General features: G+C 40.0%; 1 protein-coding gene and 1 long non-coding RNA gene across 17 annotated transcripts in view; one reads left to right on the top strand and one right to left on the bottom strand.

Moving 5' to 3' along the window:
• Nucleotides 1–641: 641 nt before the first annotated feature.
• Nucleotides 642–12,891, top strand: part of phka1a (phosphorylase kinase, alpha 1a (muscle)) — a 29,261-nt gene continuing 17,011 nt past the window's right edge. For all 16 annotated transcript variants that reach the window (XM_034857038.1, XM_034857039.1, XM_034857043.1 and 13 more), the window contains exons 1-12: nt 642–955; nt 3,712–3,870; nt 4,801–4,848; nt 5,715–5,883; nt 6,219–6,301; nt 6,453–6,533; nt 8,114–8,212; nt 8,784–8,930; nt 9,018–9,071; nt 11,123–11,245; nt 11,350–11,445; nt 12,466–12,573. In XM_034857038.1, the coding sequence (XP_034712929.1) occupies nt 878–955; nt 3,712–3,870; nt 4,801–4,848; nt 5,715–5,883; nt 6,219–6,301; nt 6,453–6,533; nt 8,114–8,212; nt 8,784–8,930; nt 9,018–9,071; nt 11,123–11,245; nt 11,350–11,445; nt 12,466–12,573 (1,245 nt within the window). In that variant the 5' untranslated portion in view covers nt 642–877. The remainder of the gene's footprint in view (nt 956–3,711; nt 3,871–4,800; nt 4,849–5,714; nt 5,884–6,218; nt 6,302–6,452; nt 6,534–8,113; nt 8,213–8,783; nt 8,931–9,017; nt 9,072–11,122; nt 11,246–11,349; nt 11,446–12,465; nt 12,574–12,891) is intronic.
• On the bottom strand, nt 7,971–12,001 carry LOC117935110. The gene is made up of 3 exons (XR_004654672.1): nt 11,990–12,001; nt 9,939–9,943; nt 7,971–8,095 (listed from the first exon to the last, which is right to left on the bottom strand). It is a non-coding gene; the product is annotated as an uncharacterized LOC117935110 (long non-coding RNA).

The raw sequence follows: 12,891 nt of genomic DNA on the forward strand, positions 1-12,891 counted from the left end.
AGTTGTGGGAGGGATAAAAACAGTTGCAGGACCCAGATAGTGGTCTAAAAGCTCATTTTAGGACAATAGACTTTGAAATACACATCTGTTCTATTATTAGGACACTACTATGTTTTCTTCTTTCTTTCAGTTCCACCCGTCGAGTAAAGGCCGTCTGGCAAGTTTAAACGGTGAAAATATTCTAAATGTACACTTTAAGGCCGAGTGTAACCAGCTGCAGTGTGTGCAGATAAACTGCCTCCCTTCGGTATTTTGAGGTGATTTTTTCTTTGGAGTGATAGGCTATTTGTTGTGCTAAGGGATTTAAATTATAACTGTTGTATATGGTTATTATGCACGGCTATGAACCAATCAGATTGCTTGATTTGAGCTACGTTCATAATATTTTACAATATATATTTATTTAAGGACACTGTTTGTTAACATAACAGTAGCAGCTTTTTTCCACAATGTTTAAATAAAAAACAACTGCACTGCCTACTTTAAATTTTAGGATTAAATTGTTTAAATTTCACAGCTTCCATGTCCCCAGAAAGACAAAAACCGTAAAGTAGTACAGCGCTTTCTGACACGCTTTTATTTTGAAGGCAACATCTCTCATTGTTCCTGCTTCCTGTGACCAGCCGAAGCCTCAGGTTTCAACGCTTTACTTGCTTGAACTTCGTCGCTGCCACCGTTGAACTGTGTTTTTGGTTTTTAAGGCAGCCAGCCAGCCAGGCAGCAGCTGTTCTACTCGCTTAGAAAGCTGCCCTCCTCTCTGCTTTGTGGCCGACCGAGAAGCGCCGACGAAATGACGTTAATGTCGAGGATTTAGCGAGTTAGGGTTGTTGAATAGTTGAAGCCACCTGGAACGGAGCAGAACTGTTGACTTGTCACAATGAGAAGCAGGAGCAACTCGGGCGTTAAACTGGACAACTATGCCCGGATGGTGCAACAAACTATCCTGCAGCACCAAGTGAGTATTTGGTAATCACATTAGAAGTTAAATACCATGTACGTTAAAGTAACGTTAGTCGCTTCCTGCTGCAGGCAGGTTATGGTAACTTGTTCAGAGAGAACCCAAACACCAATATTTAAATGCATGTAGTAGTTAATAATAGACAAGGCATCAGCACTCTATCAAAACACACACACACACACACACACACACACACACACACACACACACACACACACACACACACACAAGCGTATTAACGTTACACACTCAGTAGGCCTACTTGTGAGTGTGTGTGTCAATTCAATGGATCTTAATGAAGCTTTATAAGAGATGACTTGCACATGTTTGCTTCTAAGGACCCTTATTACCATACATCCTATGCTCTTAAGTATAGATATCATACCCATATGGGATTATGGCACCAAATCATTGGCATTAATCTGCAGCTACAACAGCCTCCACTCTTCTGGGAAGACTTGCCACAATATTTAGAAAAACTGGCTAGGTCAGAAACCTTTTTTTTTTTTTTTTTTAATGACCTGGCTTTGTGCACATGGGCATAGTCATGTTTATACAGAAACGGGTCTTCCACAAACCAGAACAAAGTTGGAAGATGTCTAAAGTATCATTGTATGCTTTAGCTCAACATATCCTGTCATCTGAACTAAGGTACCCAGTCCAAAACATGAAAAACTCCATCCATACAGGCCTGCTAAAAGTCCACTTACTTTTGGCCCTATAGGAAAACTACATGCCTGGCCCCAAAGCATATCCTAAACTTAAGCTAAACATAAATGTAAAGCCTCATGGTCTTTTTAAAGATCATAAGGTCTAGAACTCAAATTGGTCCTCACAAAGATAGAAGTACAAGAACACTTATCACTCACATATTTTCTGTGTCTTCCTGTAGTACATCAGGTTACAAAAAGTATAATTATAATGCATACTTTATTAATCCTGCAAGGGGAAATTATAGTGTTTTCACTCTTTTGTTATTACACACATTACACACAGGCCAGAATTACACACACATGTTCAGTACCTATACATGCACTAATGGAGAGATGGCAGAGTGAGAGGGACTGCCCATGGAAAGGCGCCTCGAGCAGTTGGGGGTTCGGTGCCTTGCTCGAGAGCACCTTGGCAGGGCCCAGGAGGTGAACTGGTACTTCTCCAGCTACCAGTCCACCACCACACTTTGGTCCGTATTTGGACTTGAACTAGCGGCTTTGTAAGGGGGCAGGACTCAGACTCTCTGTAAAGGATATTTCAAATCTGATGTGTGTTTTTTGAACGTCAAGAGGAGACTAAAACAAATACACATTAACGTCGTCCAGAATACTGAGAACAGAAATGAAACCCATTGAACCATCATTGAAAAAGTCAAAGCGTGTCACCTTTTTTCCAAAATGGCTACCAGTCAGGGCACAGCTCAGATAGATTGCTGCACCAACGATCAGATGTGCTCTCTGAGAGACGAGGTTTGCTGCAGCAGATGATAAAGAGTAAGGAAATGTGTTGACAGTAAATCTATCTGTCTGTTTTCCTGGGGGTAATAGATGTCTTAGCCAGAGATCTGCAGAGTGTAGTCTTTCAGCAGTCCCTTCCATTAGTAAAATAACCCAACACATGCTACTCTTAACACATAAATCACCCTAGTTACACTCGCTTTTACACAAAGAAGAATGTCCACTATGTTGACTTCCTTGCTGGTGTATATGTGCAACTTACCCAAAAGCCACATTCCTCTCCGTTACTGATGAAACTCAACTTGATGATGAAAGACTGCCACTGCTCTTAAGTTAATGAACCCACCCAAAAGTTAACTAAAAAGAGAAATAAAAAAGCACATTTTTGAAATTGTTCTTAACGCCTTAATTGAAAAAAAGAGGAAAAAATCAACCTTGTGTGTATGTTGAATGTATCGTAAATCAATATATGTTCTTTCTTAAATTACAGGAGGCATAAGTATACACTCCCCTATGTTAAATTCCCATAGAGGCAGGCACATTTTTATTTTGATAGGATACTATGCATCCTGATAAAGTTCCCTTGGGCTTTGGATTTAAACTAACCCCACATCATTACATACTCTTCCCCATACATAGAGACTGGCGTGGTTTCATTTCAATTAGCCTAATAGCTGGTTTGAGTTGCATTGAGAGATGATCTTATGGAAAGTTCCCCATGCAAGGAGCAGATGTGTCTTACAAGATTTATTTTATTTAATGTTGCAATGTAACAAAAAAAGTATTTTCTGCTACAACAAGAAAATCCCAGTTTGTGGTAAAGGAAGTCCTCTGGTGGTGAGAACAGCTTGGATATGAGTTATGTAAAAACTGAAGCAATTAGTTGACGTAGAGAAGCTATATTAATATTTGTTTGACTTTTAGGTGGCAGTAAAAACTTTAATCTGTACAACATACAACCTGTCTTTACCTTTAGACCCTCGATTTAAAAATGTCACCCTATCTTGTGTGTGTGTATACCTGCTTTTTTCTCAGTCTTTTTGAAGTAGTTTTTTCACATTTTATAGAATCAGATATAGAAAATAATTGACAGATAAACCAATAATAACTCTTAATTACTTGCAGTCCTAGTTCACAGATTACATATATTCTTTAAACATATATTCTAGCTGTATATTCTGTTGATTTGCACAAGTAAATGTGGAGCCCCTGAAGCAGTTCACTTCTACATCACAGTGTCGGACGCGTCTTATTTGTTTGTGTTAACTGCCGACCTTTAACCCCTCTGTGTGTGTCTGACAGGATCCAGTGACGGGTCTTCTGCCGGGCAGCCCTGAACAGTCTCACTCCTGGGTCAGAGACAATGTTTATTGCGTCCTTTCTGTGTGGGCGCTCAGTCTGGCCTACAGGAAGAACGCTGACAGGGACGAAGACAAGGCCAAGGCCTACGAACTGGAGCAGGTAGGTGTGTCTGTAGATCTGGTTCAAAATCAACTATCGAGATATTTTTGACCAAATGCATCAATGTCGATAATGCAATGTTGACTTGAATTCACCGTATCTAGAGATTGGCATGGGGTACTTTCCATAAAATAATCAATTAGGCTAACTGATATAACATTATGCCGATCTCCATGTATGGTGAAGAGTATGTGATGATGTGGGTTTTTTTAATTTCAAAGGCCAAGGGAACTTTATTAAGATGCATAGTATTCTAATCCATGAAATAACTGGCCTTTAAAAATAAAACTCTGCCTGCCTCCATGGGAATTTAACATAGGGGTGTGTATACTTATGCCCCTGTATTTTAAGGAAGAACATTTATTTATTTAAAATACATCATTCATTCATAAAGAAAATTGGTGTACTTAATGGTTGGATTTTTCCTATTTTTTAAATTAAGGCATTAAGATAAATTTCCAAATGAGGCTTTTTTTTTTATTCCTCTTTGTAGTCAACTTTAGCCTGGGTTCAGAAACCTATGCACAGCACTGCATATAATAATAGACTGATACTTGGCGTTTGTGTATCGCTACAGTATTGCTACGGAAAACATCGTGACACAATGCTGTATTGAGTTTCCCCCTACACTTTACTGTAATGCAGCTTTTAAAACCAAGAAAAGAACACTTGTGATATATTTATATCCCAATATCCAAAAGTTAAGACGATACCTAGCCTCATACATCAATGTAGACATAATACCAATATATTGCCCAGCCCTATGTGTTTGTGTTTGGGCTTACGGAAAAGAAGATGTGATGGGATTTTCTTCAGTCCCATTGCAGTGTTTCTCTGTCTGCTGATTTGAGTCCCTTGTTTCTCTGCCTGAACACCAGGAACAATGGCTTTAAAATGCTGACATCCAGCCATTTCTCTCTCTTTCTCCAGAGTGTGGTGAAGCTAATGCGAGGCATCCTTCAGTGCATAATGAGGCAGGTTTGTATTTCAAAATATTTTTTTTGACACACTTTCTCATTTTGCACCACTATTGAGATATAAAAAATGTTTTTGACACACACCTTTTCCTCGGTTTCTTTCTCTCACACACATATACAAAGACACAGAGGACGGGATGAGCAGTAAACACAGGAGTTGGACAGTATCCCAGCTACAGCAGTGAAAAGGAGTAGAGATTAAACTGCAGCTTAAGCACCTCTTTAAGGCCTAATCTATTTAGTTATTCTTACTTATTCTTATGACGGAGAAGTGTTTTGCTACCAGATTTGGAAAGGTTTTACTTAAATGGAATTTGTTTCTTCTCAGTCTGTATTAATTGCATTAATTAAAACCTGTTTGTTGCATTAGTCTGATAAGGTAACAGTTAGTAATTCCTCATCAGATAGTCATCATGCAATCATTATGTAAGGATATATAAAATAGTCTGGTTTGGTCTGAATGTGTGGGTTCATCACTTCAAGCAGCCCAACCAAAGGCAACGTGCTTTTGTTGCAGTGTATACAGTATATAGCACCTTTCATCTGATCCCTTTTCTGAAGATTCAACTATGAAACTGTAGATAAAATAAGCACATGTAATGAGAATTAAATTCCTGAAAATTCCAGGTTCTTCATCGCATTGATGCATATTTTGCCTGCAAGACGTACTTTATAATCCCGTCTGAGACATTAAAGAATGTTTATCACACTACAAACAATAATCTCTTGATAAATGTTGTGTTATTGCCCAATCCCTCGCCTATATAAGTTACTGCTCTGATTCGTAAAATATCAGCCAACTGTTTATTCAGCTTTATTTGCCTACTTGTGATTTATTTTGTTGGATATGTTATTTCTTTTATGTAGCTGGATAAGGTGGAGAAGTTTAAGTACAGCAGAAGTACGTCCGACTCACTCCATGCCAAGTACAACACCAAGACCTGTGCTCCGGTTGTCGGGGACGACGAGTGGGGTCACCTGCAGGTCGACGCCACCTCACTCTTCCTGCTCTTCCTCGCTCAGATGACCGCATCCGGTAAATGTGCAACAGAGAGACATTTTGCCTTTTAAAAGTTGATAAATCTTTGCAGTAAAACTACAGAATATTCTAAATTTCCCTATTATAGCTGATACTTGTTGTAGTCGTCATCACTACAACAGTTAACAACATCTTTGGGAACAGTTAGGTTGACATTTTAATCGAGATTTCAATCACTTTAGTCAAACTGCTTCAAGCTGAGAGTCCACCTGACTGATTCACTTCAAGGTGTCGCCAAACGGAATGAAACGAGATCTTTGAGATTTTAACTTTAACCGCTGAGTATCTTAATAAGTTGTGTGGTACTGTCTTTGTGTGTGTGTGTGTACTAGGTCTCCATATTGTCTACACCCAAGATGAAGTAGACGTAGTTCAGAATCTCATGTTCTACATTGAGGCGGCTTACAAAGTGGCTGTAAGTGTTCATTCACTGTCAAAACAAAAACAAACTGTACACCTTCATTCTTGGCTCCAGTTTAATAATTGCCTAATCATTTTCCGGAGATCTTTTCTGGAACCATTAATGTCACATTCAGGCCGTCTTCTTCTTTTCTGCTTCCTGGCAGGATTATGGGATGTGGGAACGAGGAGACAAAACCAACCAGGGCATCACTGAGATAAACGCCAGCTCTATAGGCATGGCCAAGGTTGTTAACACACACACACACACACACACACACACACACACACACACACATACACATACACCGTACTCACACAACACAGACACATACACCGAACTCGCACCATACAAATACATACACACATCACACATTCTAAATAATTACTGGGAAATTGTTCCGATTTAGGGTAAATGAATGAGTAACAAAAAGAGATATTATATTAACATAATAAAATAAAATATTGGTCATGTAACTGAGGAATATTGTACGTAATTGCCCAAGAATATTGATATTGAGATTTGATGTGAAAGATGTGTGTAGAAACCCACTGTTTCACCTGACTGAGTGTGATGTTAGAGTGAGGAGAGCAGCGGGAAGGGGTACAGTGGATGGAGAAGAAAAGAGCCGGAGCGCTGAGAGAGAGAGAGAGAGTTTCCCTCCACTGAGACGGAACAGGTGCTCCAAAAAAAAAATCAAAACTCTGGCTCGTAGGGAAGGTGTCTAGTCACCGCGGCGGCCTTTAAGCTGACCTTTAGACGGCCCAGACTCTCCAAACTGACTCAGGGTCGGATGGAGGGACTTTGTTTTGGTGCTGGAAGTAGCAACCCCAGTAGCACCGACCCATCCTGATGTTACTGTAGATCAATATAATGCTGCTCCGGGATAAAATCCTTCAGTCGAAATCTCTCTCAAAGAAATAGGAATCATTTTTAGGAATCATTTATAGGAACATGTTTGTTTGATACAGATATTTGAAAGTTCCATCGCATAAAAAAAGTCCACACATATCCTGATCCTTAGGAAGTTTTCACACAACAGGAAACTTTGACTTTCTCTCTCTCTCTCGTTCTCTGTGCACGACCCCGCCTCCGTCCTTGGCCCGCAGTGTACAAGAGGTATCAGGTTCTCTGTGGTCCCCCAGGAATGGCTTCCCACTCCGAAATAACACAGTACTCATAGTACCCAGGACACACACACACACACACACACACACACACACACACAGAATCAGATTCAGAAAGCTTTATTTATCCCCTCAGGGAAAATGTTCAGTTCAGTCAGATTCATGGTAAAAGTAGGAGAAAGAAAAGAGATAGTTAATGAGTGGATACGCTCACACACACACATACATGCACATGCCGTTTAATTTAAGACTTTAGAAAGAGGCAGGCGATTCTTGCTCCATTTATTACATGTTGTTATTGGTAGGGCAGCAGTACCTCAGCCCCCGTTTGGTATGTAAGTACAGAGTGTGGACTGGTAGCTAGGGAGGTACACGTTCACTTCCTGTGGACTGCCAGGTGCCCTTGAGCATGGGCCCTTGCTCTGAATGCTCTATACTGCTGTCTTGTTTCTAACATGGGTGACAAGACGTATTGATGAACGTATGCATGTGTTGTAATTTTTGTGTTTGTAGCTTTTTTGTATGTACATTGGTGTATTTGTAATTGTATTTTAATTTTTAATTTTATTTTCTTTCACTCCTCTGTTGTTATGAAAGGATTGTGTTATATGTTGGGACCCCCCTATGAAAACGAGATGATACATCTCAAGGGGTTTATCCTAATAAACAAATTTGAATATGACTGCTGTACGTCCTCCAGGCAGCTCTGGAGGCTTTGGACGAACTCAACCTGTTCGGAGCAAAAGGAGGACCTGGATCTGTCGTCCACGCTCTGGCTGACGACATACAGCACTGCCAGGTACACACACACACACACACATGTACAGATGAAAAATATTACTACAGAGTTTCTGTGGGGTCTTAGACAGTCTTTAAAAAAGTCTAACATTTCAAAATAAAACTTGTATTTGTAAGCCTAAAATGTCTCACATTCACTATTGCTATATATATATATATATATATATATATATATATATATATATATATATATATATATATATATATATATATATATATATATATATATATATATATATATATTAAATGGGTCTTTTAAAATTTTTTGGGTGTTTCTGTTGCTAGTCCAAATATAATTCACTGCATTATGACTATAAATGAGACCAAAGTGCCACTTAGATTGCAGCCAGTCTAAACACCAGTCCTATAATGCCAATGAAGAAATCCAAGGAATTGTTTCAGACAATGTTTACGGACTCTGTTTAGGGACTCTGCCATCTGACTTTGTTTTTGATGTTGTGATATGTTTTTAATTACGTTCATAATTCTCTTTAAAACCCTGTATAAACCCTGAATTATATCTTCCTGTGGAGAAGCAGCATTGATTCCCACTTTCCTTCCACCGTCATCAGTCCATCCTGACCTCGATGTTACCCAGAGCGTCCATCTCTAAAGAGGTGGACGCCGGAGTCCTGGCGATCATCTCGTACCCCGCCTTCGCTGTGGATGACATCAGCATCGTCAACATGACCAAGGAGGAGATCATCTCTAAACTGCAGGTGCAGAGAAGTGCAGTGAGATAGCAAAAAGATCCGCTTCCCACAGTGGCACAGTGTGATTGCTGACTTCCTGTTTTGGTCTGTTAGGGTCGATACGGCTGCTGCAGGTTCCTCAGAGACGGACACAAAACACCTAAAGAGGTAAACCGTTTGTTGTGGTTTATGCTATTCCATTTAACTCACTTTGTTCACATAAGCAGTGGAGTAATATGTCTTTCCATGGCCTCTGTTTCTTTTTTTTCTCCTTTTTTTCTCTTACCTCAGCAGAACAATATCTGTTCTCTGCTGTCCATTTATTAATTTATTTTTCCGAACATTAGGAGAGGAACTTGATACAGTTAGGGAGCGGTAAGGTGTTCAGTGGTTACATAAAACAATGGGTGGTAGGGAGGACCGGGAGGACTTAAAGGTCCAATGACATGGCGCTCTTTGGATGATTTTATATAGACCTTAGTGGTTCCCTTATACCATATCTGAAGTCTCTTTCCCAAAATTCAGCCTTGGTGCAGAATTATTGTTACTAGAGCCACTCGCTTTCTGAGGACGTGCCATTTCTGAGTCTGTAGCTTTTGAAGAGGAAGGGGGCCACTTTGAGAATTTGAAAGCCATGATGTCTCTTTTGTCATGGGTGGGCCAAATTCTCTGGGTGTCCAAAGCAAAGAAAGGGGAGGTCACCTCCTAATGAGGTCATAAGGGGACAAGATTCCATTTAAACTCATCTGAGTTTTAATTTTCTCAAAGAAAGAGCAGGATACCCGGTGCTCCGTTTACACCTATCGCCATTTAAAGCTAGGGGAGCATAGGCAGGCTGGGGGAACTCATTTATGTTAGAAAACCTCAAAGTGACGTTTTAATACCATGGAACCTTTTTAAAAGAAACTTAAAAACGGAAAATGTCAATAATAATCAAAACATTGACCGAAAAAAACAAGAAATATTTAGCATTGTAGTAATTTTGTTTAGGGTCCTTTGACAAGTAGACAGACACAATATTTTTAATATCTCAACAAAGTCTGGCCTAGTCTGGTCTAGCTTTGCATATTTGACCCATTTAGTCCAAAGTTCACATGGCCTCTCTGTTTTGTGTTTTCATCATTAAATGCCAAAATGTCTTGTTTTGACTATTAATGGCTTATTCAAGGATATTTGTGACACTTGTTTAAAGGTTTAAACTCCTTCTTTCAGTTCCTTTCCTCGTTATTTCTTATGAACCTCAGCAGCTCTTAGTAGACACAGCTACATTAAGCAGAAAGCTAAATGAATTCAAGCACTCTGGTCACAGAGGCCAGAGTGGGGCTGCTCTGGCTGTCGGAGCGTTGCTTAGCTCTTACATAATGGGAACTTGGAGGAGGCTGTTGGGTTTAATGGACTGTAGCAAAAGCTCTTCACGTTTTCTCTCTTTGGATAGAGAATAGGATGTCAGAGTAGTTAAAAAGAAATTCTTAAACTTCTCTATGCGTTTTTAGTCATGCGGTTTGGCTTTGTTTTTTTATTTTATTGAACATTATAATATAATATTTTAGACTACAATAAAGTCCTGGACTTACTTCCATTGTTGTCCCTGGTGTTTTTACTGTCCATCGTCTTTTTGTCAAGACAGAGTAGACATTAAATGTTTGACCTTTTGGATTATTAGAAAAATAGAAACCAACACAATTTGAAGAGTGTATCATGTGAACAAACTGCTCTTTTAGGAAGCAGACCCCCCCCAAAAAAAATGTTTACACACAAGTTGCAACACTAACTCATTTAACATCTTCTGCCGTGGTGTCTCATTGCCCTGTAGAGCTGCTGAGTGACCAATCTGTACATGCCAAAGGTTGGTTTTACAGAACCACTTCCAGTTATCGGTGTGTGTGACAACCAAGTGGCAGAGTGGAATATGTGTGCTCTGTAGAACATTTCCTGGAGTTCTGAGAGTTACTGAAATGCAGATTTCTGGCACAACCTCTCCATTGCACAAAGAAAAGAAATTGTTCTTTAAAGGGTCCAAACTCAATCCACACTAGTATCAAAAATAACTCTATAGCCGCCTGCCTCAGTCCGGCTAAGCTTGTGTGAATTATTTGTGTGGCAGGGTGGACCTTCTCATAGAGAACTCTATAACCTGCCCCTTCAGGGATCAATAGAATATCACATGCACATTATTATATTCTGCCCTAACAAACACATTGTTGTAATTTGATCCCCAGGATCCAAACCGTCTGTATTACGAGTCTGCAGAACTGAAGCTGTTTGAAAACATTGAGTGTGAGTGGCCGCTGTTCTGGACCTACCTCATACTGGATGGCATCTTTATCAACAGCCCTGAGCAGGTATTTGACATCAGTGTGTGTTTCCAAGCATCATGCTTTTGACAGTATGTACACACGCCTCTGTGAAGGTTGACGGTGTACATGTTTGATATAAACTCATCCAGGTGCAGGAGTACCAGGAGGCTCTGGAGGGCATCCTGATCAAACAGAAAGACGGAATACGACTGCTGCCAGAGCTCTACAGCGTCCCCCCAGATAAGGTAACGCCTTGGGGAAGGTGGAGACAGTTTTTAAGCCATTGTGAACTCTCTGTCAGACTTCTGTATTGTCATTCAAAAGCAGGAACCCTCGCTTGAATGCATAGCTTGGAAATAGGTAGAAATTGTAGAAATTAAATATTTTAAAGCGTGATTTATGCCTCTGTGTTAAATCTACACTCTACGCCGTAGCCTGACGGTGCTCGGCTTTGGCGTGGTAGCGTCACATTTCCCCCGACTCATTTCCTGCTTTTCCTTCTCCATGATCAACATGACAAGAAGAGGGTTAATTTTCCTGCTACAGATTTCCCATCGTGGTCAGAAAGCACAGGGGAGACACTTTGTTCCTCTCACTGTGACTCTAGAGTCGGCACTCTCTCCAAAACTAACCATCTCTCACTCGCTCTACCACACACTCCCCACTGACACACACACATGCCAACGCTGCTATTCTCTTAAAGAAATAGAGGCACTGACACCAATGCACAAGTTTAAACTTCAGGCCACTTACGTAAACTACGGAGAAAGCTCTGGTTGGAGCCTCCACTGGACCATAATCTCGCGTTAGGCGAAACCAAATTGCCTTTTTTTTTTAGTATTGTGTATTGAAATATGCCTTGCCATACAATACCAAATTTATTTAAGTAGTGAAATTCATTAGCACCAGTGAGCCAATAAGCATGCAGCATGCTTCAGATCTAACAATACTGGTGATTGGCGGTCTAATGTTAAGATGTGTAATTTTGTAATTTGTTTTTGGGAAAATGGATTTAATAAAAATGGAATTGAAATAAGTTTAGGAACCGCTATCAAAGTCACAGTATTGGTATCACTATCCAAAATATAAACGAAATGTAAACGATACCCAGCCCTACTTGGATACTTATTTTTTCGTAAATGTGCTCATATTGTTTATTTCTGAACTTTCTTATTCCTTTGTTCTCACTCAGATTAATATTTTGTGGAGGCTTTTATTGTATCTGCTTTGATTTATGCAAAAAATGTTGTTTTCAATGCAAACAGGTGGAGGAGGAGTATGTGAACCCTCACTCAGTGGAGAGGGTGCCGATGGGCAAATGTCCTCTGAAATGGGGACAGTCTCTGTACATCCTTGGAAACCTTCTGGCCGAGGTGAGCCGTCGGGTCACTAGCTAAATCATCCCTGGGTTTATGAATAGTAACACACCACAGGTGGATTACTTTCTAGAAAAAGTGTGAAGTTAAAGCTTCGAAAGCTTTTTTTAATATTAATAAACGTCTGTTTCATTCAAGCCTTTTCCAAGTTAGTTGCTATTAAGTCAATTAAGACTATCGGCGCCACACAACTCTCTCTGCATTTCTCAGTATGACTGTGTTTAGAAAATGGTGTCCGGCGTCTTTCACACGCAGAAACTCAAGCTTAGATAATTACCTCTTCTATCATCATACCTCCTTGGCTACTAGCAACAG

Source organism: Etheostoma cragini, chromosome 19 (genome assembly GCF_013103735.1).
Source record: "Etheostoma cragini isolate CJK2018 chromosome 19, CSU_Ecrag_1.0, whole genome shotgun sequence".
Lineage (NCBI taxonomy): Eukaryota > Metazoa > Chordata > Actinopteri > Perciformes > Percidae > Etheostoma > Etheostoma cragini.